This window comes from Pantherophis guttatus, chromosome 3, assembly GCF_059756535.1.
Source record: "Pantherophis guttatus breed Tessera chromosome 3, ASM5975653v1, whole genome shotgun sequence".
NCBI classification, from domain to species: Eukaryota; Metazoa; Chordata; class Lepidosauria; order Squamata; family Colubridae; genus Pantherophis; species Pantherophis guttatus.
Window position 1 is genome coordinate 46,056,053 of NC_142065.1, and position 24,648 is coordinate 46,080,700.

Below are 24,648 nucleotides of genomic sequence, written 5' to 3' on the forward strand. Positions count from 1 at the left end.
CTGTTCAGAACTTACTTCAAACTCACACACATTTTTTTAATCTAATGGCCTCCTGCAAAAGATCAAATTCAAAAGACAACTACAGAATACAACTTGGAATATTTTGAAGCCACATCAAAGAAAATAATTAAAGAACTGTGGTGAAGGTTTAGGAGCCCAACATAATATAGGTGCTTCTTGAAGGACAGGCATTTATCGAACATAATCATTAGGCATAGATTAGACATTTGGTTGCATAGCAAAGAGTTTTGGTATATTATAGCAATAATTTAGTGTGTTGGAGCTAAGAGGTTGATCCAGTTATCCCAGCGTAATGTACTGTATGTAGAAAGTATCAAAATGATGCGCATGTACTAAAATGTGGTATATCAGACCAAAGTTTCAAATAAGATTTAAAAAATTGCTCCTGTGACTCTCACAAGCAAAACATAAAATTCGAAGTCTGCTGATGTTGTATGTCAGCGTTTCTCAACCAGAAAGCCTTTCTAAACTGTAGGAATTTAATTCCATCACATCTAGATGAATGCTGTATAACTTAACTTTAGATTCATTATGCTGGAGTTGGACACTGTATTCTTCAATAGTCATTGCTATTCCTTAAAAACTATTTCTTTATTTTAGCTGAATGTAAGAGAACCCAATTGAAAATACAGAAAATTGCCATTTTCATCCACAACAACATTATGATACATAGCTTGACAATGCTACAAACATAATACCAGTAAGTAGCTGAATTCTTCCATGGAGGACATGGTAGCTTGTACTTATTTAATCTCTGTCTCCCAATAAACCTCATTTATTAACCATATTTCTCAATGATGCCAATATATTTTTTACCCATTAGTTTAAACAGCATTGTAAATTCAGAAAATTGATTCTACAATAAAAATAATAAAATATTACATGCTGTCTACCTGAACATCAATAAATTAGCCTTCATTTTTTTTAAAATCAAAACGCATTTGAATTTATATTCTGCTTTGTGAATATTAACAGCCTTTGCTTTCTCCATAAAGAGATTCTTGAAGTGTCTTGAAATCCTCAGGACTCTGACTGGGCTTTATGTCTTGAATTCTAACAGAATTTGGTGTATCACTTCATATTTCCTAAGATATCTGACTTTTTCCTTTATAGTTTAACGCAAAGCATTCCTAATATCCACATAACAAGCATTTGATCACCTTATTACCTCCGAACCAACTAAGAGTTACATTATTTTGCAATTTTTGCAAATGTTTACAGTGATGTATTTCCACAACTGTATAGTTCATAATGACTTGAACCTCCAGGATGGGCATTAACTTGTATAACCACATTTTTTCTTATTCTGCAGCACAATTAGTATTTCCTATAAAGGAAAGCCTATCTGGTTCCTTTCATGGGGAGGGCGTGGCACTAATCAGGTAAAAAAGCATCTTTCCCAGAATGCTTCTTGTTGTAGCACAGATGCTCAACAGAAGAAGCCACGGTGATCTCATGTCATCATGCAAATGACATTAATTTTTACATTTGTGTCACATCATAATATATCATTGGTGTCACTTGTGTCCCTGTGTCATGACATATGTGACTTCACCTGTCTACTTTCAGCCCCACTGAGGATGCCTACGATTTTTCCTCTCTTTCTAAAAATGAGTCATTGGGAAATTTTCGTATTAAATATACAAATTATTCCAGATTTTTTTTTTTTTAAAAAAAGCAGTTCGTTTGGATAACTCAAATTAAGATTTTAGCCAATGATGATGATGATGGATTCATATTTATAGACTATCGTGTAGAAATCCTAAATCCTAAATTTATTCTGCAAAACTTTTATGACATTTGTGAATACCTATCAAGTGATATACTAACCAAACTAATTTTGATTACTATCCTGTAACCAGATAAGTTTGATTAGTCTTGATTGTGTTAGCATATTGCCCTTTTAAATACAGCTTTTGGTCGAGTCTTTGAAGTTCTGGGAAAATCCAGGTCTGGATGACTAAGTCTGGAGTTATCTTTCTCTTCAATCAGTGAATGGCTTCACATGCCAAAGTCATGCTGAAACTTTTGTTTTGACTGCTGTTGGAACTTTCCTCTTTAAGTTCCGAAACCGCAATGTAGCAATCATTCCAGCTATTCACATGTTCCAAATAGGAGGGAGGAATGTGAGGAAAAGGATAAAAAAATAGATTTATAAGTTTTTATTATATATATATTTTAAGAATATCTCCAGTGCAAGAAAGCTCCTGGGTGTACAGTAGTGGCCAAAATTGTGGAAACCTTTTGGGAAAAGTGTATTTTCTAAAACTAGCTAATAACACCACTTTTTTTTTTGGAGTAGTACCATAAAATTATATATCAATGGAAAGATAATTTAATCAAGAATGTAATGCAATAACTTTTATGAAGGATTTGCTATTAGAATAGCAGTTACAGTATAAAGAAGAAAAGTAAAACACGTAGAAAAAATGAGATATAAAAAAATTATCACATCAGTTAATACTTAGTTGGGTAACCTTTAGCATGAATTATGGCCTTAAGACGTCTTCCCATGGAGTGAACCATGTCTTTTAGTTTTGCAGCTGTTATAATGTGAAACCAAGATTGAATGATTGCTTCTATTAACTGGGTTTTATTGCTGGGTCGCTTCTGACTAACAAGTTTCTTTAGTCGGCTCCATAGATTTTCAATTAGGTTAAGGTCTGGGCTATTCCCAGGCCATTCCAGCAGTGGAATATGATTATCTTGAAACTCCAAAAAAGAGTGGTGTTATTAGCTACCAAAGCTCAAAAATACACTTTTCCCAAAAGGTTTCCACAATTTTGGCCACTACTGTACACTTAATATATTGTTTAGATTCTCATAACATTAATTAAATTAATGATCAATAATATATAACAGAAAAAGAATACTCGAGAAAGGATTCTTATAAGGATTTGAGGTCAGGCATAAAACTGTGTTATTAAAAGAAAATGACTTAGATATATACTTTTATATTAACTATATGCCATATGATTATCCCAACAAATGTTTCTTAAATGGCTATTCCAATATGAGAACAGTTTAAAATTACATTTCAATTATGTATTTACATTTTCTATTTAGCTTTAATTTGGTCATGGCCAAACAGATGGTTTCCTTGGTTCGATTTTGTCTTCACTATAAACCTTTGTGATAGATTATGATATATACATTGTGCTATGGACATGGCTTATTTTTCCATGGTTTAATAAACAGTATGACTGGACTCCATATGTTGAATCAGAAACCATGGATTATAAATCACAGTATCTGGATTATAGAACACTTAATATAAAAAAAAAATAAATAAGGTGGTTTATGATGAGTTAATATGAATTTAGATATGGCATAAGTCACTAAACTAGGTCTGCCTTACTTCCAAGGTAGGCATTATAAAATTGGTTCTATTTGTACATATAGGGAAACAATAAATTTCTCCTTAAATAAAGACTGTAGTTCATTATGGCAAACCTCATCTGTTTCATACCTCTTGTTATTGGGTATTGTATCTATGTGTTGTTCTTGTAAATCAGGGATGAGCAGAAAACAGATCTGAATTAGTGGATAGAGCTCTTGCAGTTCAGAAATGCTTTCTGAAACCATTTCTTAACAATAATAGGAACAAAATGATCCTCCCCCCACACACACACATATGAAGAAAACTTAGAATAAATCGGAGGGGATTTTAATTGGGAAAGACCAGGAACTCAATTTAGTATCTATTATTTTTAATTGTACTGTATTGTAAGCCACCCAGAGTTGTTTCGGAATTGGGCAGGCTCAAAATTGGAATATTAAATTCTTACAAAAATCAGGAGACTTTCTATATTTAATACACTTAATCAGATTGGATGGTAAATCCAACAATGTGGAGGGGTGTAGCAGAGGCTGTTGCTAGATTAGATGTGACAAAATTTCTCACCATTGAATTGTCCCCCAAAGCATTGGTATGGGGTTGTGTATTGAGGCATGAGAAAACCAACTGACATTGCAGGGATCATCTGTTTTAGATTCATGTATTCTGGTGGGTTCAAAACTTAAATCCATGCCAAAACCAACAGATTGTGCTACAACTGTTACAATTCCAGTATTTAAAAAAAAAATCCCCCACTGGTTCAATATAGTTTTCCATTAACTTGCTTTTGGTCTTCTGCCTGTTAATTTCTTATATTTATGAATGTAAATAGAGTCATGGGAATCTCAGCCGGATATAAAAATAACTACTCCATTATCACTCTTTGGGATATATCCTATCTTACAGAAAGATTCATTGAGAAACACAAATAAATCATTTCTTTTTGTAAAGTTCAAGAAAGAAGAGGTGGTGTTTGTGTGTGTGTTTATATAAGAATATATTTTACGTGGATCGATTCTTCCAGGAATAATATTTCCGTTTTTGTACATTGGACAGCACATTCCACTGTTAAACTTCCTTGGGAATAGTATGCTGAAGTTGGCTTTTATTCTTTTTGCGCAGCTTTGCTCATATTCTCCTTTCTTTTTACCTCTTGAGCGCATTAACATACCTGATGATATGCGTGGCCGGAAATAGCCCTCCCTGAATTCCATCGGGGTTTTTTTCCCCCCTTTTCTCACGTGGATGTGTGTAGAAAAGAATGCACATTCCCGATTTTGCCCCATTGTCTCCTCTGCAAAAATTAACCCCCAGCCGTCTTACCACCTCCGCTCATCCCCCCCCCCCCCAGGCGCCACGCGCGCGCAGCGACACCTTGCGAAACAGACGGGCGGCACCCACGTGAGGCTTCGTAACCAATGGCTGCAAGAGGGAGGGTCCGAAGCGGGCAGGTTTGTAGCATTTATTGGCACTGTGTTGGCCGGCCGGCTCTAGGATCCTAGTCGGCCGGCGGTCGTTGAAAGTGGTGCGTCGGCTCCGCGGGGTGGCGGGGGCGGCAATGGAGCGTGTCCCGCCTTCCGAGGCTCCGGCGGTCTCCCCGTTCAAAGATGGGCTATTCCAATTCCCAAAGGCGCCGGTGAAAAAGCAAGCGGTCAAGCGGCACTATCACAAGCATAATCTGCGGCATCGCTACGAGTTCCTGGAGACGTTGGGCAAAGGCACCTACGGCAAAGTTAAGAAGGCGAGGGAGCGATCCGGCAAGCTGGTGAGGAGGAGCGCCGCGGGGGTTTTAATCCCAACTTGCTCTCATCTGCTGGGTTATCCACCCGGCTTCCCCGTTCGGGGGTGGGGGTGCAGGGGGGGGGTCGTGCTGCTGGCAGAGAGGATGGTGGGTCGTTGAGGTCCCAGCCTAGCTTTATTCTGTGCGCCAGGTTAGAGAAGGCGGCTGGTTTTATGGGACAGCGGTATATTGGTGTGCGCCTGATTTGGGGAGGCAGCTGGAAATTGAAACTCCGAAGTGACCTGTGCATACATAACGTGCTCCGCGTCCATTGAGGTTTCAGCCTTTTATTCCAGGAACCTACCTACCTGCCTGCCTGCAAGGTTGCTGCTGGTTCGACTTGTTTGCAGCGCTGAGAAACTTTGCTTTTCAATAAAACAGGCATAAAGTCGCGCGGAGCAATAGAGCAATCAGAAAGATAAGCGATCACGTGTTTTTCCACTTTTAATTTTTTTTTTCTTTCTCTTTCTGACCCAGTCAGAAATCTTTGCCTTGTCTCCCTCTTACGGTGGGTTGGTTTTTTTTGTTTTTTTTTTGGTATCTGTCGATCCAAGCCTCCTTTTGAATTTTCCCGCTATTTGTTTGCCTGCGTGTGTACTGCAAGTGAAGGAAAGCCCCTCTGCCTTCCCAGCTTTAGTCTGCAGGCTTTATCTCCCCAACCCCCCGTCTTCCAGATTGTTTAGCCCATGTAACGGCAATCTCTTTTCTCCCCCCCCCTCCCCTTTTCCTTAGCATTACAGAATGCTGTGGTTTCGCAGCCGTGGCTGATGATCTCTTGCAGCTGATGTAATGAGGGTTGATCTTGCCTCCTTCCCTTCTTTTCTTTTCTTTTTTTTTTTTCTCCCTTCCCCAATAAACAGCGCAGGGCTCACTGGCTGCTTTAGCTCCACTGGCAAAGCTATTGACTGCGGAGGGCTTTTGGCTGGAGAGGGGAGGCGTTTTGCTGCACAGTGAAAGTAATTAGGAACCTCCACCCTGCAGGGTTTGCTGATGGTGGGGGGAGATTAGCAGTCTTGCAAGGAAAAAAAACCCCTGCAAAGCCGGTGAGAGAAGTGGGATTGCATAATGGTTCATTATTTTAATTATATTGCACACTAATTGTTATACTATTTGCAGAAGAAAAAAATCCTGATTTTTTTTTTATAACAATGTATTTGATTAATATGCAGTTCCGTTCCAGACATTATCAATGTTTACCCATGAGTGAGGTCTACACATTTCAGTTAGGTTAAATATGTCTGTGCTGGTAGCTTTAAGTAAATGTTTTCCCGTTTCTGTTGAAGGGCATAAAGCTAAATTTAGGATACCTTTAAAACACTAGGAGTCAACACTGATTTAAAGATGCACACAGACACACACACACACAAATTAGCTTTTGTTAGGTTGGATCACAATGGACTTTACAGCATTTGTTATGTAAGTGGCTCAGCTTATTGGATAAGGAATTGGATTCTAAGTTAATGCACTAGTGCAAAAAGTAGTGCAAAAGTTGCATGGTGTGTTTAAATCAAAATATACTTTAACAATGTGAATTAACATGCAGTGAGACAGGCCCATGCAAATTAAAGGCAGTCTTGCAGGACTTCTCATGCCTCCTTTAAATCATTCTAGCTAGTGAGGTAGAGTGATAGGATTAAGGGCAATTACATCAGAGCAAGGGTGATAAGTTTAGAGCACTCTTGCAAAGCTCCCTGCGTGGCTTTTCTTTTTGATGATAGTGGCAAGCTGTTTGTGAACCAGTGGCCTTTGGTGGCTGAGGTTATTCTATGGGTGGCTTTGGCAGAGTTGTAGGTGCTTCCCCTTTAAAAGAATGAAAAAAAAAAGATGGCCATCTTGTGCTTCTACCTTTAGTTCTTCCCCACTCTTCAACTTTTTTTTTTTAATGTCATTGATTTTGGCATGAATTGCCTGCCTGTGTGCTGTTTGCCTCACTTGCAATACTGAAAGCTAGTCTTATTGGCTGGAAGTTAAGGGGTGGGCAAGGTACAGTATCCAGAAGAGCAAGATCCAAAGGTCTCTGATATCTTCCTTTTAACCTTGTTTTTCCTGTGTAAATTAGCATTGCTACAAGAATGTGCATTGGGCGGTTATGTAAGCACAGTGTAAATTTGCCTAAAGCCTATGTCTTGGCTTTCATTCAGTAGAATACTGTAACTTGTTGAAAGAACTCATCATGACGGTATTGTTTGTCTCTCCATAAACTCCTACATAAGATATATTGCTTAAGCAGGATAGGCAAAAGCCTAAAGTTTGGAAATAAATTATCTGTGGCAGCACCATTGGTTTGGTGTATTAGTAAGCTGGGCTGATGTGGGAAGTAAACAGTTCGAGTCACGCTGACTGAAGTCACAGATCTTGTTTCCCTGTGAAAGGAGAGATTACATGTTTATACTAGCCTGAAAGAATAAATATTATAAGCTTACCAACAAAAATAGCAGGTAGTACAACTTGACCTCTTTTTTGCCCAGGTTAGTCAAACTTAAATCCACATACCTAATTTCATCCCAGTAAGCTATTTTTATCTCTCTCTTTTTCGTTTAATAAATATAGTCTGAGAAATCAAACATTCTTGAAGCAGGCAATGACAAATCAATTCTGTGTGGTTGCCAAGAAAACTAGATGGAAGTCCTCAGTAATCCCCAGAAGCTTAGCTTGACTTGACTAAGTCTTTATCTTTTTATTCCAAAGCCAGCATCTTGGGAAATATTCATATTGCAGTCCTGTATAAATGCTTCTAATCTAATCATGCAGCTCCTATCTTGATTCAGATCATAGCTTTGAATATCACTATTGCTTCTGCTTTCAGTTGAACATGGTGTACATGATAATTGACCCCTCTGTTCAGAGGATACATCTTGTTATTTATTGTATGGATCAGCTTTCCCCAACCTACAAGTTGCAGCTATGGCCAGGAGGGCCTTTGCACAGCTTCAATTGATGAGCCAGTTGTGCCTCTCCTGGATTAGGCAGCCCTTCAGTTACTCACACTATTGTCATTTTAAGAGTCAACTGTTGCAGTGTGCTCTGTATCCATGAAGACCACTCAGAAGCATCAACTGGTCAAGAATACAATAGTGCAAGCAGTTGGGGCCTGCTTAGGCATGCTTGCATGACACACCTACTTCATGAGCTGCGCTGGTTGCCAATATGCTTTTGAGTGTGATTCAAGGTGCTGGTTATCACCTGTAAAGTTCTACATGACACGGAGAGCTGAGGTTATCTGAAGGACCTCCAATCTCCAATGGTGTCTGCCTGAGTGGTAAGAGCCATTAGAGTGAGCATTCTCTAGGTTTCCTTGATTAAATAGTGTCATCTTTCAGGATCCAGAAAGTAGATTCTTTGACACAGCACCTGGAATTTTGTCCCTGCAAAATCCTACCATGATGACATTCCAACAGACACCTGTCTGTTTCCCCAAGTTTTGGGGTAGGGTAGATGAACCCCTTATTAGATGTATTTGTTACACCATCTTATTTTATCTTTTTGTATTTATTTTTTTTATATTGTCAGCCACCCCAGAGTTGATATGGAGATGGGCAGTCCTGAAATCTAATCAGATAAATAATAAGACTTGAAGGCCTTTGGATGTATTGGAACTGCCATTCCCTGAATTCTCTACCTTGATTCAGTTAATTTAACCTTAGTGAATGGTCTTGTCAAATTACTTTCCCTTGCTATGTTTAGATTTAGACTTCAGATGAATCCAAAAAAGTTTGCTCAGTAATGTATCTGATCAAAAATCAAAATAAATTCTGTACTCACCAAACCAGTGTAGGAATCAAGACTTGAAATCAACATAGAATGTGGTGTAGCTCAAACATTTAACCAACTTTTATACATTGTTTTTTTTAAAAAATGTTCTACTTCTTTCTTCTACTTGCTTTTGAAAACTATTAACTATTGTAATGTCCCTGAATTGCTTATGTAAAGAAATTTGAGTGCCCTGTTTTTTTCTCTTAGAAAGTGCATATGAAACTACAGAGTGCATCTATGGTGAAGCCTATTGGCTTCTATTTCAGTTTGTTATTTTGCATCTATAAGCTAGGAAGAGTAGCTTTTAGTCCTTGGCTCTCTGCCAGATCAAACTGTAGGTCTGGATTTCTATAGTTTTACTAACAGAATATAGTACTTACAATCAAGGGGTTGAGCTATGCAAGAAAGAAAAAGAAAGAAAGAAAGAAAGAAAGAAAGAAAGAAAGAAAGAAAGAAAGAAAGAAAGAAAGAAAGAAAGAAAGAGGAGGGTGATTTTCCTTTAAAAAAAAAGAATTCATTCCACCCCACTAATACCCAGGATAGCAGCAAATACAGGGGATTTTGACAACCAGAGTTAAGCCATGATTTCATAGAAATAAGGCAACGTATAGAACTTGGAACTCATTCTCACACAGCTGTCAAACTTTTATTACCTTTTGAAGATCTCTTTTCTCATTAAAACCATAATTAAAGTCATATTTGAAAGGAGCGCTCAGACCAAATTGTAACAGTAAAAAAAAAAAAAAAGCTGACTGGTGATAAAGATTGTCCACCTGCAATCATAATTTGCAGTTGTATTCTACAAAATGGTTTTATATTCCAATCTAGTCTTTAACTAGAATATGGAGCTGATTGCCTTAAACCCATGTTCCAATGTTCCACCTGCACATAGTCACACCCTCCATCTAGATTCAGATGGAGTAGATTCAGTAAAAACCAGTAAAGGTATATAATATTGATTATTCTTGCATATATGTCATCAAATATTATAGAATGCTTTACCCTTAATATTGTATGTGAGTTTTTCTAGGAACATATGTTTAATTTAGAGTTAAAAAGGAGCCTATGACTTAGGACGGCATAGTTAAATACTATGTCAGGCAGGGTAATTTGTAGCAGGAAAAGTAAAAAAACAAACCCAGTCTGCTAAACTGTTGTCTCTTATATGTGGGATTACAGCTCTCACAATGTGCAACCAGTACAGCCTATAGCTGTGTTGACTCAGCATGATGAAAACTGTGTCCCAATGCATGTTGCAGATATCAGAATAGGCAATAAATATGAACAACTGGCTTTGCAGCTTGTAAACTTTTAGGATTGTCCTGATAAGACACAGAGCATAAATCAAGTGTCCTTGTACTTGTCCCTTTATTCTGGGCAGTTTTCATAGAGGTGTGTCTCTTTTCTGAGGGATGTATCTTGGACAATGTCCTGAGAATGAAGACATGGTGGTGCTTCAGCATTAGCAGCTCTGACCACTTTAGGCAATCTTTCTAAACTTCTACAGTGATTCTGCCCAGCTTTGAAGAAACATTTCAGACCTCTGGGTCAGTTAGGAGTGCAGTTGGGGTTTAGATTTAAGAAGTGGATGGGAGGGGGACTTAGAGAAGGCAACTACTAGTTTACCAGGAAAGGTTTTGCCCACCAGTGATGCACATTCCAGAAGCTTATCCAAATGATGAGGCAGTGAAGTGGGAAGAACTGGAGATTGAACCCTTGAACCTAGAACAAAGGCCATTTAATGAAAGAAGCTTATATTGTAGTTCTGCACAATATAAACCGCAGAGAGGAGAGCTCCAGTTATTTTGGACCACTTTCTCAGGATCTCTGACACTGGAGATGCTACAGTGATGCAGCTCATTGCCCGTGTGCTTGTTGTGAATCAAAATCTTTGCAGGATACTTATTTCCAGACTTCCCTTGCACTAGTTGTTCATTTGTGTCTCTCCCTGCCCCATTTCCCTGGGAAATAAACTAATTGACTCCTATAGTTTTTAAAACAGTTTTTTTTAATTAAGACATGTTAATTGAGTAGAATATTTTAATCTAGAAGACATGAGATTGGGAAAGGCTGACAAATGTGAATGAAACAAAATCTGTAGGTAGAAAGCTTTTTCTTTAGTTTCTTTTCTCTCTCTTCGTTATCTTTTGTGAGCTGCCAACATAATTTTTTTCTTCCAAAGCACCTGGAGTTCTTTCAAATGTTTTGCTGGCAGATTGTCCATCCATCCAACATCTATCTATCTATTTATCTATATCTATCTATATCTATATCTCTATCTCTATCTATCTATCTATCTATCTATCTATCTCTCACATTTGGAATGTTAGATAGATCTCCCTCACAAAAATATTTTTTTTTTCTGTAAGAAATAAAATAAAATATGAAATAGATAGGAAATCATGCTCTAAATTATTCTAGAATTTATATTATATAATTCAGATATTGGGGAGGGTTCATCTCAGTTCTTGAAAGTATGGGTCCTTACATACCACTCGCGCTAGGTGTGGTTCTCAGTTTGCAGGAAAAAAAGTTTATTCCTTGCATAGGCAAGCCTGCTACTAACCTCTTTGATCTTTTTGTTGCAAGAGATGATTCATGACAGATAAATATATCTCTTGAGTTCATATAATTGGTTTATATTTTGGAAATATATCGTTCCCTTTAAAAAACAACAGCACGTCATAAAGAGGAAGGAAATGGTGAGGATGCAATGAGGGATCAGATGGTTCAAGGCTGTGGCCACAATCCCAGTGTGACAATGCATGCGTGGCAAGTGGACAACCTCTTTTTTAGTTTATTATTTTATTTAAAAAAACTAGAAAGAGTGTACTTAAAAAAGATATAAGAAAGATATAAAACATACTGGGAAATAGGATACCAACCCTTATTCTTATTGAATTTTCAAGTGAACATACTCAGTTAAGATAATTTGAATCACTAAAAAAGCTATAAAACAGTAAATAATTCATTAGATAAATACTGAAAGTTATAGATCGAATGAAGACATAATTCTCTATATAACAGAAGCTGAATTTTGGATGCAGCACAAATCCATATATAACATTATAATCCAACAATAGTTTTCAGTTAGGATTAAATTCTTTATAAGAGTAACATGTTATTCTTAAATCAGACCAATATTCCTATTATCTAATTAGAATTCTTCCAAAGAAGGAATCAAAGATTTTTTCCCTCAGTAGAAAAGTGGTCAACATTAACATGTAAGTAGATGAATATATTCTCACTGCTTAGCATTTTCTGAAAATAGCTTCACATGAAATGAAGAATAATATTCATATTAGTACCAGGGCAAAGTCATATACCTCTGTTTTGCTTGTAACCCATTGAAACAAAAATAGATTATATCTGCGTAAACTGAATCTCAGGTGACTGATAAAACTATTCTTTCTTTAGCAAGAAGGGGCAGTGAATTTGCTTTTTAGATTTCCAAGTTAAGATTCAACCTAACAGGTTATCCATCTTTTCATCCTACCACTAGTTGGGAGTCCAAATGATTTTGTTGCTGAGGACTGGAGAACATGCCTTAAAATACACCATCTTTGGGAAGAGTTGAATGCTCTCTGCCTCTCTCTCCCTTTATAGCAAAGAAGGAATGTTGAGTTCATTGTGGCTGGATAGGAGAGCTCTAACATTTCTGCCTTTGGGATGCAAGACTAGGCCTCCCTTTCCTTGTTGCCAGGAGACTTAGTATTATGTGTCTTCCAGGATCCTTTTACAGGATTAATGCTGTTCCGCATTCTTGTCTGAGGGAGGATATGGAGGTTGTGCCGGATTCTGTTGAAAATTCAACCCAAGACATGCATTGTCTTCACAATCTCTTTGAAAGAGGATTAACTACATCTATTCTTTAGCGTGCTCACTTTCCCTCTCCTTCTTTTACTTGGAAAAGAATTTTCATAATAAAGCAATCCTTAGTAGTCTTTTATAAAGTTTACTTCTGCTATTTCAGATTTTCAGCATTTTGACTAGCTTGCTATGTTGGAGGAACTTCTGTGTTCCTTATTTTTATTTTTATTTTTATGTATTTGTTCAGAAGAGAAAATAGTACCTGGAACTTTATGGCTTTAGTTCAGGGCCAAACTGGTTTAAAAAAAAAAATCTGACCAAGTGACTTATTTTCAGCCATAAAGGATGGCTGAGGATAACAGAATGTTTTCATTTGCAGCAAATAAAACATTTAGAGTCATGTGCTCTGCTCACTTTCCATTCACTAGCTGTTTTATTACAAGAACTCTACCAAAACACCAAACTCCTGCTCTGTATTAAGCCTGTGCAAAGTTGCTGCTTTGAAAAGAACCAAGCAGATACTTTGTTTAAAGAGAAACAAAAGATGTTTAATTTAAAAATGAAAAGTCCTTTTCTTAAGAGGATCTTTAACCAAAATGTTTCAAGTGCCAGTGTGCTGACATCTTTGTGGTTAGCGGATAAATTCTTGCTTTTCTTAACCCCTTTTTTAAAAAAAACTTAACAGCATAAACACAGAAATTTTTAAGCACTGAACTATTTCAATAAAAATGACCTAGAGAACCTTCATATTGAGGCAGGGATAAATCACATAAAAATATTAAAAAATATTAAAACCATAGAATTCTCAAAGTGTATGCTTCCAAATGGGGGATGTTAGTTCGAGGGCCCAGGAGTATGGATTTAAAAATACATATTTAGTTATTCTCACAATGCTACTGACATCAAATATATATATTTATTTGCTCCCTTGTTCTTTAACTTAATGTTAGGTCGCAAAATAAAAGCAAAGTAAGAAGCAATTTTTGGGGTAGTGGTTAAGATGCTGGACTAGAAACTTGAGACAGCATGACTGCTAGTCTTCCTTTGGGCATGACAGCCTGCTGAGTAAATTTTGGCACTTTCTCAGCTCAATTTACCTCACAGAATTGTTATAATGGGCAAAATAGGGAGGAAAAGCATTACTGTGTGCACTACTTGAAGTGATGCACAATAAAGGTGGGATACAAACTAATATTTTTTAAAAAATCAAGAAGTGCATTGATATGTTTTACATTCAGAAATATTGCTTCGCTGTTAATTTGGGGAAAACTGCATTTCCAGGTTGCTATCAAGTCTATCCGGAAAGATAAAATCAAGGATGAGCAGGATCTTCTCCATATCCGAAGGGAAATTGAAATCATGTCTTCTCTCAATCATCCCCACATCATTGCTGTTCATGAAGGTAAGAATTGTTTGTTTAAATGTAATTTAAATTTACCTACTTGTTTTTCAGGCCTTTCACTATTCAGAAAGGGAGGAAACTGATTTTTAGAAATTGTAGCTGCTTTTAGGGCAGGAAACTATTTTTATCTCTATAGTTCCAAAGCTGCTTAATGCAGCATTTGTAGAATATGAACAGGTAGCTAAATCAAGATATTTTAGTGGAATGATTTATTGATACATGCTGTACTTTGAATAGGCTCAATTGCCAAACTTTCTAGGCAGATTATAATTTATTGAAACAGACCATTAAAGATGGACTCATCTTATCTGTGGCTTAATAAAACTGCCATGGCCTCTTGCATTTACGAGGGTAGAAAGTTCTAAAAGAGACACTTGGTAAAGGACTTTCCTTTTCCTTTTTCTTTTTACTGTTGCATATTGGCAGAAGCTGGAAATGTGGCAGTATAAAGTATAAAAACATCTCAGGGCAATGCCCAGGAAGAGTTTAAACTGGTTTGGTCACTCTTGATTAGGAGGCCAATTACATAGTATGGGGAGGAAAAGAAATACCAAGGTTTTCTCTTCAAGCAGTGCTGGCCATGTTTCCATTTTTTTCACATAAATAAATGCTGTTCTTCACCTTTAAACTCAAGGGAAGGAGAGTCTGCTTGAAGTGCAACTAGATAAGTGAAGCACAGCAATGCTGAAAATTTCCCATTGCACTTTTCAGTACTGTTCGTATTTGCATCTTGTTTTTTCTTTCTTATCTTTTTTTTTTTGGTGTGTGTGTGTGTGTGTACAAAACAACTTGTACATGTTCTGAACACCAGTTGATTCTTGTGGTTTTGAGACTGAGAATAAAGAACTTTGAGTCTAGGTAACTTCTTTGTTCATTGTATAGGTACTATGTACATATAGTACAATATAGTATGAAGGCACAACTAGGTGAAAGATCCTAAAGCATTGTATTGTCAAACAAGAAATAGAAAAGTTAATATTTCAAAAGTATCATTCTGATTATTGCAGGGATATCTGAGGATGTGGTCAAAAACATCAGGATGAATGGCCATGATTCTACCATCAAAGCTTCACTCGTTTTCTATGTGCGTTGCATGTGTCAGACATGAAAACTGGGCTGAGCTTTGGTCACACCATCTTAACTTTTTAACTGTATTATTTACCGCTAGTATTTTTAATCCAGAATCAAGAAAGGCAACACAAGAATTGGTAAAAGAAATAATCTGGTCCTGGTCTAAAGTTAAACCATTATTATATTCAGTGATGAAAAGAAATTGTATCCGTGTACTGATCCCTGCAATTCTTTGGCAGGTGGTATGGTCTGTGACCAAAATTTTGTTTTTTTGTTACAGCTCATGATGTTTCCTAATGGGAAATTCATTAAACTTAAATCCAATTTACCTGCTACAGTACATACCACAGCAGTTAAAACAGTGCTAAACTATTTGGCCATACATTTGCACAAATATACAAATTTGCAGGTCAGGACAGGAACTAAAGTGACAGGTTTATTATTAGAAGAATTTGGCATTAAGATATCTGGAATTCTTCTTTATAATTGTTCCTAATCTTTTCTCTGTTCTTGTTTATATAGTATTTGAAAACAGTAGCAAGATTGTCATTGTGATGGAATATGCCAGCAAAGGAGATCTTTATGATTACATTAGTGAGCGCCAGAGATTGACGGAGCAGGAAGCTCGGCACTTCTTCAGGCAAGTGGTGTCGGCAATCTATTATTGTCATAAGGTTAGTGAAAATGAAAAAAAAAACCAACTAAATATTTCAATTTATATTTTCATATCCATGTTTTACATCTAGTTATTTAAGATGGTTGAAAGCTGAAACATAATTACCCTATTTAAATATCATAATGGGGATGCATGAGTTTCCTGCAATCTATCAAAAGCACAACAGGTTTTTTTCTTTCAGTTTCCCCTTATAGCAGTGTAATGATATCTTAGTTTAATATGGAATACATCCATGTGGACTAATTAATAACATTGTTGGCTGGTGTCCTTAGCCTTTTATATGCAATGTAATTGAACTTTTTTCGCATTCCTAGCTTTCATAGGAGGATGAGTTTTCTCCTTCCATTATGGAGGATGTAAACATTAGAAGGTGAACGTCTTCCTCAAAGTGGGGGGAAAAAGGATTGTGTATTAAGATTCCTGTTACATACAACATCTGCACAAACTAGTTGATTGTGGTGTTAGCTGAAATGTCCCATCTGGTCTTAGGGATGCAACTGTGAGAAGCTGCATTAGGAAACATACATCTACAGTGAAAAACTCTGCTAGCAAGTCAAAATTATTAGGTTGGGTAATTTTGGCCTATTGAATTTTGAATACTAGTTAAAGCAATAGGCTTTCCCAATAAGGATAGTTAGAGTAGCATGAATTTCAGGTTTACCCTCAGGAAAATCATACTGGCATGACGTTATAGTGGATTAAAAACTTGATAATGTAAGTCTTGATTTTTTCCTTTACTTACAGAAAGGCACTGGGGAAACCTAGATTGTGCTGTTCTATAAAGGAAATATAGCAAATCCTACCTCCCCACTTTCCTGTTTTGTTTGGGTGTTTAATGGGAAAGAGAACAGATAGCAAACTTTTCCATCATTGAGAATGAGCTCTCTTCAATGTAATGGAGCCTGAGCAATCTTCCTTAGAAAAAATACCTTGCAACAATCACATTAATTTGCCCAGAGCTTTCAAATTACATGCCAAACATAAGTCACTTGTTATATTGGGAAGCACCTGCTTCCATTCATTTTGCATTCAAAGCTAATGGCACTTGAAAGTCAAGGGGAAAGCTTAATGTAACAAGACTAAGGTACAATTTGGACAACCTGCTTCAAATAGAGCTTGTCAGTCTGGAATTCTAGACGTTTACTGGTCTTATTTTGCAAGCTTTGTTCTTGGACGAAAGGGAAAAAAATGGAAGTAACTCAGGAAGTAATTCTGGCGCTCTAGGAATGTTAAGGGCTATAGATGAGCGTGGGCAGTCGGTGGGAACACACTGCATTCCTTTGCAACTAATTCCATTGTCTTAGGACACAGTTGGAAACTGATAACAACTTGCTCTTTGCAAAGAAATGTACTAGTTAGGAAATCTGCATTTTGCCATATCACCCTATTAGGGGAATTCTCAGTAGCAAAAGGAAATATGTCACCAAAACATCCTGCAGGCATTATTGGGATGGTTTTCCTTCACTGTGATTTCATCTGTGTTACCTAGTAACAATTGTGCAGGAGGTTCTGCTACTATTATTCCCATACAATTGCACATTCATATATTTATTGCATAGAAAACCATAGATTTGAAGCATTTTTATTCAGTGGTACAAAATAGTTCTTAGCAGGAGGCTTCTGGGGCTTTAGTTCTCATGTGTGGATTGCGCTGGTAAGACTGCAGGAATTCCATATCATTACTCTGCCTTCTTTACTTAGTATGCGCACGATGTGTCTGTGTTTCACTTACATCTGTACCACTAAGCCTCTGATGGCTTAGTGTTTTGTTTCATAGAAAAATAAATATTTCAGCAAAATGCTAATATATGACACACAGTTAGATGGGATGAACTGAGGTAATCTTCTAGCATGTCTTTGTTTCCTCTTCTAACAGGAAAAAACTAAATAGGCTTCTGTTTTTTTTCCCCCAACAGAATGGAATTGTTCATAGAGATCTGAAGTTAGAAAATATTCTTTTGGACGCAAATGGAAACATCAAGGTAAGTTGGAATTGGCATGAAATTGCATTTGAGCACTTCTTTCCTATGGTACTTTCTGAAGAATTTAAAATACAATGAAGGCCAATTTAAAATAGCAATTTTGAAATGTTTGGATAGTATGTGATGAATTCCCCACTTCTCATTCCTCCTCCACAAATGCAGATATTTATATTGCCAGGATGGATTTTAGTGAAGATGTTAAGCCTTCCAGTGTGAAAATGTTCTAAATCATCTTAGAGTTTGCATGACGTCATTGCAGATTAGGCTAGTTAGGCAGCAAGACTGAATATTTATAGTTCGACAGTGTTCCCTTATTTTGTAGAATTCAAAACATGACTAAAATTCACAAGCAGTCAGCTTTAAAATTGGCTACTTTTAGCAAGGTTGCTATATTCTGTGCCTTCAAGCTTCAGGCACTGATGCTTCCACTTTATCCACTGACATCTAAGAGATTTCAGAGTTTTGCAAGGGAAATATGAGTCCTGCCTTTTTTTATATCTTCAAAAAACTAAAAGATGCTGTTATCCAAACCCTTGATTTGACTATTTGTGTGTGGATTACTTGGCTCCTTTTAACAAGAAAAAGAAGATTAAAAACAACTAGTCGCCAAGAAGTTTAGCTTATCTTCTGTTCTGCTAAACAAGCAGATTGATTATGAAGAATTAAAGTACAAGGTGACTCTTGGCAAAATGGAAGACAAAAAGAAAATGATGTGGTTTCTTTACGAAAAAGAAAAGGAAGACATTTGTGGGACAGTGAAGGAGACTTTGAATCATTTTTTACACAAAGGATTCGGTTGTGTATCTGAGAATGATTCATTACCTTATCACAATTAGCTAAGATGGCAAGTGGGACATTGTGTATAAAGGATTTGTAAATGAGCACAGATTGAGGGCACCAGATTATGTCAACATTGCACACACATAACATTAGGGTTTCCGTTGTGATTCTGTGGTTGCCATTTTGATCCTTCTCCTTTAACATGTTGCTGGGCCTAGGCCCAATTTATATTACCCAGACAATAAGCTGTTGTCAAATTGCTTTGAATATATGTGCTGTACCATCTGAATGATTCGACAACTCTAAATCTAGGGCCTGATAGCTTGTGTTTATGTGGACAATGCAGAAACTGAAAGGCTTGCTTTCTCTAAAAATACAATTTTAGTTGATTTGGGGTTGGAAAATAAAACTTCTTCTAAAGCAGGGGTCTCCAACCGTGGCAACTTTAAGACTTGTGGACTTCAACTCCCAGAGTTCCTCAGCCAGCTATTGCTGGCTGAGGAACTCTGGGAGTTGAAGTCCACAAGTCTTAAAGTTGCCAAGGTTGGAGACCTCTTTTCTAAAGGAAGTCCTTAGTATTTGTTTTCTGGTAGAATCAAACAGCATTAATCTGAGATTATTCTTCCTCATCATAGATTGCAGACTTTGGCCTTTCCAATGTTTTTCAACAAGATAGGCTTCTTCAAACCTTCTGTGGGAGTCCCCTCTATGCCTCTCCTGAGATAGTTAACGGAAGGCCTTACAAAGGACCTGAGGTAAGAGAACTGATAAAATAAAATTTCCCCAGTACTGGAGAAGCATTAATACTATTCAGGCTGCAAAACACATAGCAGAAATTCCTGACTTTTCCCACTGAATACTTAATTGTTGCAAGATTATGCACCTGGTCATGCATATTGCATTTAATAAACCCATTGTATGCTTAAGAGCAAACTGATGGCCAGAAACTACCATGCAGTTTATAGCCAAGGTACACTCTGAGAGAATGACGTTGTTGTTTTATTGGCAGTATTCATGGCAAGACATTCTTATTTGCACTTCCTGATGGTAATAGCAGTTGCCAACATAAAGATCAAGGAAGAGTTTTATTCCTTGGGTAGACTGATTGCAAGTTAACAGTTGGCTTTTATATCTGCAGGTTGACAGCTGGTCCCTTGGTGTTCTTCTCTATATTTTGATCCATGGCACAATGCCATTTGATAGCCATGATTACAAGACACTGGTAAAACAGATTACAAGAGGAGATTACAAAGAGCCCACCAAACTTTCAGGTAAGTTGAAACCGGATGAGGGGTTTTCTGCCTAGGAAATAATTCTACTCTATTTTTTATTAATCACACACCACTTTGAGTACTGTTTTTATTGCAGTAATAAAAATGAGTATTTTCCAAAACTTACATTTCTATTTCATGTGATTCCAGGAAGAACAAGATATTAAATTAGTGGCAGAGAAAACTTTATTATTCAAAAAGGCCAAGGATTAAGTGTAATAAAAGAAGGAAATAGATTGGCAGTACTGCAGTTCAAACTCTGTTATCAAACCAGTTGCTTAACTTGGATTACAGATTAGTTTATGTCATTTTATGGCTGGATTACTTCTGTGAAAGGGTAGCTCTTCAGATGCTTTGCATAAATAATAATCTAGAGGAATTACAAAAACAAAATGGAATACTCACAGACTTGACTGAATTTGAAACACACAAAATTCAAAATATTTGTTGGGGCTTATTTGCAAACTGCTGGTGAAATACAGTATGATTGAATGAGTACAGAATTTAAATAGAACTCACATTCACAGAAAGGGGTAATTCAGAACATCAAGTCTATCCTTCAGCTCAGTGCAAGAATTCAAAGTAAAACGTCACAAATGAAGGGCTAATGTTTAGCAAAGAAATAAATGATTGGAAAGTGATTTCAACCTTTACCTTTTTTTTCAGTGTACATAAAATCAACTTCCAGGACTCTTGATTTTTACAGTGTTGGCATCAAATATGAAAGACTGACTGATCTGATTATTGCATTTACAATAATTTTTAGAAAATGAATTAACTATTTTAGCAATCAGTACTACAGCATCAATATAATATCTTGTGCTAATTTTCACTAAATGTAATATTCTTGGTGAATTTAGTATTTATCTGCCACTGTGATCCCCATAAGCAGCATATCAGATCTATAAAAATATATTCTTATATTTGCAGTTTTGGAGTTTCTGATGGATATCAGATCCAGGTCATTAGCTGAAATAGGATCTTTTCCTCTTGTACTAAAATTAGAAAGGAGTTCTGCAAAATGAAGCATGCCCCTTATCTGTACATCTCATATGATTTCTTTGATTTGTAGATGCCTGTGGCTTGATCCGGTGGATGCTAATGGTGAATCCAGAACGCCGAGCTACCATTGAGGACATAGCCAGCCATTGGTGGATCAACTGGGGTTACAAAGTACCAGTTGGGGAACAGGAGTCTTTGCGAGAGGATGAATCTCCATTGGCTACTGTTGCAGATTGGCTTCGCCGCTCCTCCAGGCCTCTGTTTGAAAATGGCTCCAAGATGCGCTGCTTTTTTAAACAACACATCCCTGGTGTCACGTTGGAGAAGCAGCGTTCACTCAAGAAGTCAAAAAAGGAGAATGATGTGTCTCATGCTGTGCAAGAAACGGGCCTAGCACCAGAGAATCAATCCAAATCAATCCTAAAGAGACCTAAAGGCATATTGAAAAAGAGAAACTCTTGTGAGAAGTCCCAGGGTCCTTCTTCCACTGTGGTAGCTCCTCTTGATACGCAGAAAGAAGACAATACTAGATCTGCAGTTGAGCTGGCTTGTGTCCTGTCCTCCAGATCCTTGGCCTGCCATACAGAGGATGTTGTAGCTGTCCCTCCAATGCCCAAGAAAGGAATTCTGAAAAAGCCACTGAAGAGAGAGTCTGGCTATTACTCGTCTTCAGAGCGTAGTGAATTTGCAGATGTTTTAGACTCTGAAAACATAGACTTCAATGCCAGTGTCTTTGTGGGCACTCCGTCCCCCACTCAGAACTCCAGTGGCAATCAAGCCAGGCGGAAAGGTATTTTGAAACATAATGGCAAGTATTCCTCTAGCAGCACCGAGTCTGACGATGTGCCTGACAAAGTCCTCTCAACGTTCCCTGAGCTGATCTTGCCCAAACTGTCCCTCGCCTCTCGCATTTGCCCATCCAGCGCTGTGAGTGAAGACAGCATCCTTTCCACAGAGTCCTTTGACCAGCTTGATCTGCCGGATCGAATGCCAGGAAGTGGAGGGGTCTCCATGCGTGGTTCTGTCTCTGCAGATGACCTCTTGCAACTGGAGGAGGGAGATGTGGAAAGCAAGGGCCGCCGACTCCGACGCTGGACAGTGACTCAGTGCCAAAAACCTCTTGCAGACAGTTGTTTCTCTCTGGCAGACTGTGATAATGTTACCGAAGTCTACAAACGGGCTGTGACGATCAGCATGAAACTAAGCTGATATTGCCAATAAGGACCACTGACGTGTTTGCTAATTGTGGCAGACATGTTTTGCAGCCCAGATTCTGGCATTCTCCAAACAATTTGCACTTCCCATTCAGATGGATAAAGAACTAAAGAAGTAGAGTCTTTGTCTTCACCCTGACAGGGCTGGGAGGCTATTTATTTTTTACATATTCCTTGTTTCTTTGAGAATGTAAAGGAGCATTTACATTCTTAACGTTGCCTGTAAAATGGTACCACAGGGTATGGCTGGGTGTTTGGAGAGAGAGAGAGAAAAAAAGAATATGTTGATAGAAGGGCAGTGACTAGGGAAAAAAAGTAAAAGTGTAATGGGCCTGGGGGTTGGGGAGTGGGAGAGAATGAGAAGGCATTGGTTCTCTGTAGAGTAATGAACTAAAAGGGATGCACTTTTTTTCTCTCCCAACACCATCAACAAAGAAATACTGAACTGGAATCATGAGTAACTCATTCCATAACATTCTCCCAAACAGCCTTTATCTCTCCAAACAGACCCTGATGATCATCTCTAATCTTGGTGACTGGAGTGATGATATTATTTGCACTGTATTTCTTTAATTGCACAAAGAAGAGAATGTGTTAGAAATGCTTCTGAAGGGAAAAAGATTAAAGCAAGGTACTTGGAAAGGAACAACTAAAGTTCTGGTTCATTGGAGGGTATCTGCACTATATATTATTTAGAATACTAATTACCCCAATATACTTGGATTGAAAAGGCAGAGAAAAAGGGGCTCACTAAAAAGATTCCGTTAAGCAGCAAAACAGTTGATAAAATTTAGAATATTTTACCCTGTGGACTTTCTTAGATTACAATTCCCATAATCTTCAATCGATATAGGGATGCCGGCAGAGGAAAATGGAAGGACCAACATATATGGAGGGGATCATGCAGGAAATACTGACTTCTTTGAAGTTAGATGCTCTGGTAAAATCTGGATATAGTAAAGGCACAGAGAAGTTCAGAATTCTTTATTCTGATTTCTGTTTTGTTTTACTTCTTAGAATACTAAAAGGAGCCTTTGTTTTGAACTTGATTTAAAAAGTGACTAAAATATGGTGCATTTTTCACTCCTGCCAAAAAAGAATGCAAAATATAATTGCTGTAACCCAACTGTGTTGTAAAATGAATGTTCCTGTAGCTTTCAAATAGGCACTTGTGTTTTCAGAAATGTGTGCATGTATAACTAGCTAGGTCTGAACTAGAATATGCAGTCTAAAAGGTCAAGATAATGAGGGCCAGGTGAAAATTGTTTAATGGGGAAACAGATGTGAATAGTAAGGCATAGCAAGTTTTTAAAGAAGTGAGCATCAAGTCCTTCCAAAATACAATAAATATAGTTGCCTTTGAAAAAATGTTAGGCTATGACTTGGAACCCAAAAGATGTTTACTTAACATAGGAAGATACCTTTCTTTGAACTTCCTGATGTCCCAGAGGGTGTCTCTGTTGTTCAAGTGACCCTCCTCCTGAAAGTTACTGGAAGGAAGGAAAGGGCAAAAAGCCTCCTTCTGGAGTATCCTAAAATTAACCTGTTTTATGAATCCAGTCATCATATTTTCTCCAGATGCCTGTGCCTTCTATATCTGGGTTACAAAAACCTATTATGTTTGCTAGATGACATTGGAAAAACAGGAAAACAAATGTCTTTATTTTCTAATTATTTCTGGATTTTTGTGGAAAGATAAATCTGGTTCTGTTGTCAAAGTAGTGAATCGTTGCTTTTGTGTGTGTGTGTGTTTTTTTAAAAAATACTGCCTTTTGGACCAATATGTACTTGACAGAATTTTTTTTAAAAAATAAAAAAGGTATTCTTTTTTTTTTAAAAGACAATATAGTGTATTCATAATCTGAAGAAGGCAATCTGCAAAACATGTCCATATTGTAGCATTCGGATTCTAAGTATCAGATGCAATATCTTGCCATGCATTTTCTGGGTTAACCTTCAAAGTACTATGTTGCAAAGTATTGTTCTTCCATCTGAAGAAGATAAATTTCTAGAAAAGTGGGACCATAAATTGATGCAATAGTTGTGCAAGAAATAATAATAAACAATAATAAGGAATTGTATGTTGATGTTGACTGTTACTGTTTCTATTGTTTCCTGCCCAGGCCAGTCATTTTAGACTCCCTTCCAGAAGTGTCTCTGAAGGGGAGGGCCGGGCCCAAAGAGGAAAGATAGCAAATAGAATATTTTGGTACAATCCCCCCTCCTTTTGTATGCTCATGCTCTTATCACAGTTGACTTAGCCTTCCATCCTTCCAAGGTGGATAAAACGAGGATCCAGATTGTTGAGAGCAATATGCTGACTCTGTAAGCCCCTTAGAGAGGGCTGTAAAGCACTGTGAAGCAGTATATAAGTCAAAGGGCTATTGCTAAGTGCTGCTGCTTCTTCTTGAGCCATATCCATCATCGAACGTTGGAGATCATGTTGGCAATCCTATTTTATCAACAGCTGCACAAAAAAGTGCTGTTGAGTTTTGTCCAAACCAGTCCCTTAGATTTTGAAGCCATGATGTTCTTCTGACTGAACCTTG

At 37.4% G+C, this 24,648-nt stretch overlaps 1 protein-coding gene across 1 annotated transcript; it reads left to right on the top strand.

The window, feature by feature from the left end:
* Nucleotides 1-4,738: 4,738 nt before the first annotated feature.
* Nucleotides 4,739-24,175, top strand: NUAK2 (NUAK family kinase 2). Its single transcript, XM_034414428.3, has 7 exons — nucleotides 4,739-5,123; nucleotides 13,983-14,103; nucleotides 15,697-15,848; nucleotides 17,767-17,832; nucleotides 19,248-19,367; nucleotides 19,751-19,883; nucleotides 20,956-24,175. The coding sequence occupies exons 1-7, from the start codon at nucleotides 4,917-4,919 to the stop codon at nucleotides 22,092-22,094; spliced, it is 1,938 nt and encodes a 645-aa protein (XP_034270319.1). The 5' UTR covers nucleotides 4,739-4,916; the 3' UTR covers nucleotides 22,095-24,175.
* The last annotated feature ends 473 nt before the right edge of the window (nucleotides 24,176-24,648 follow it).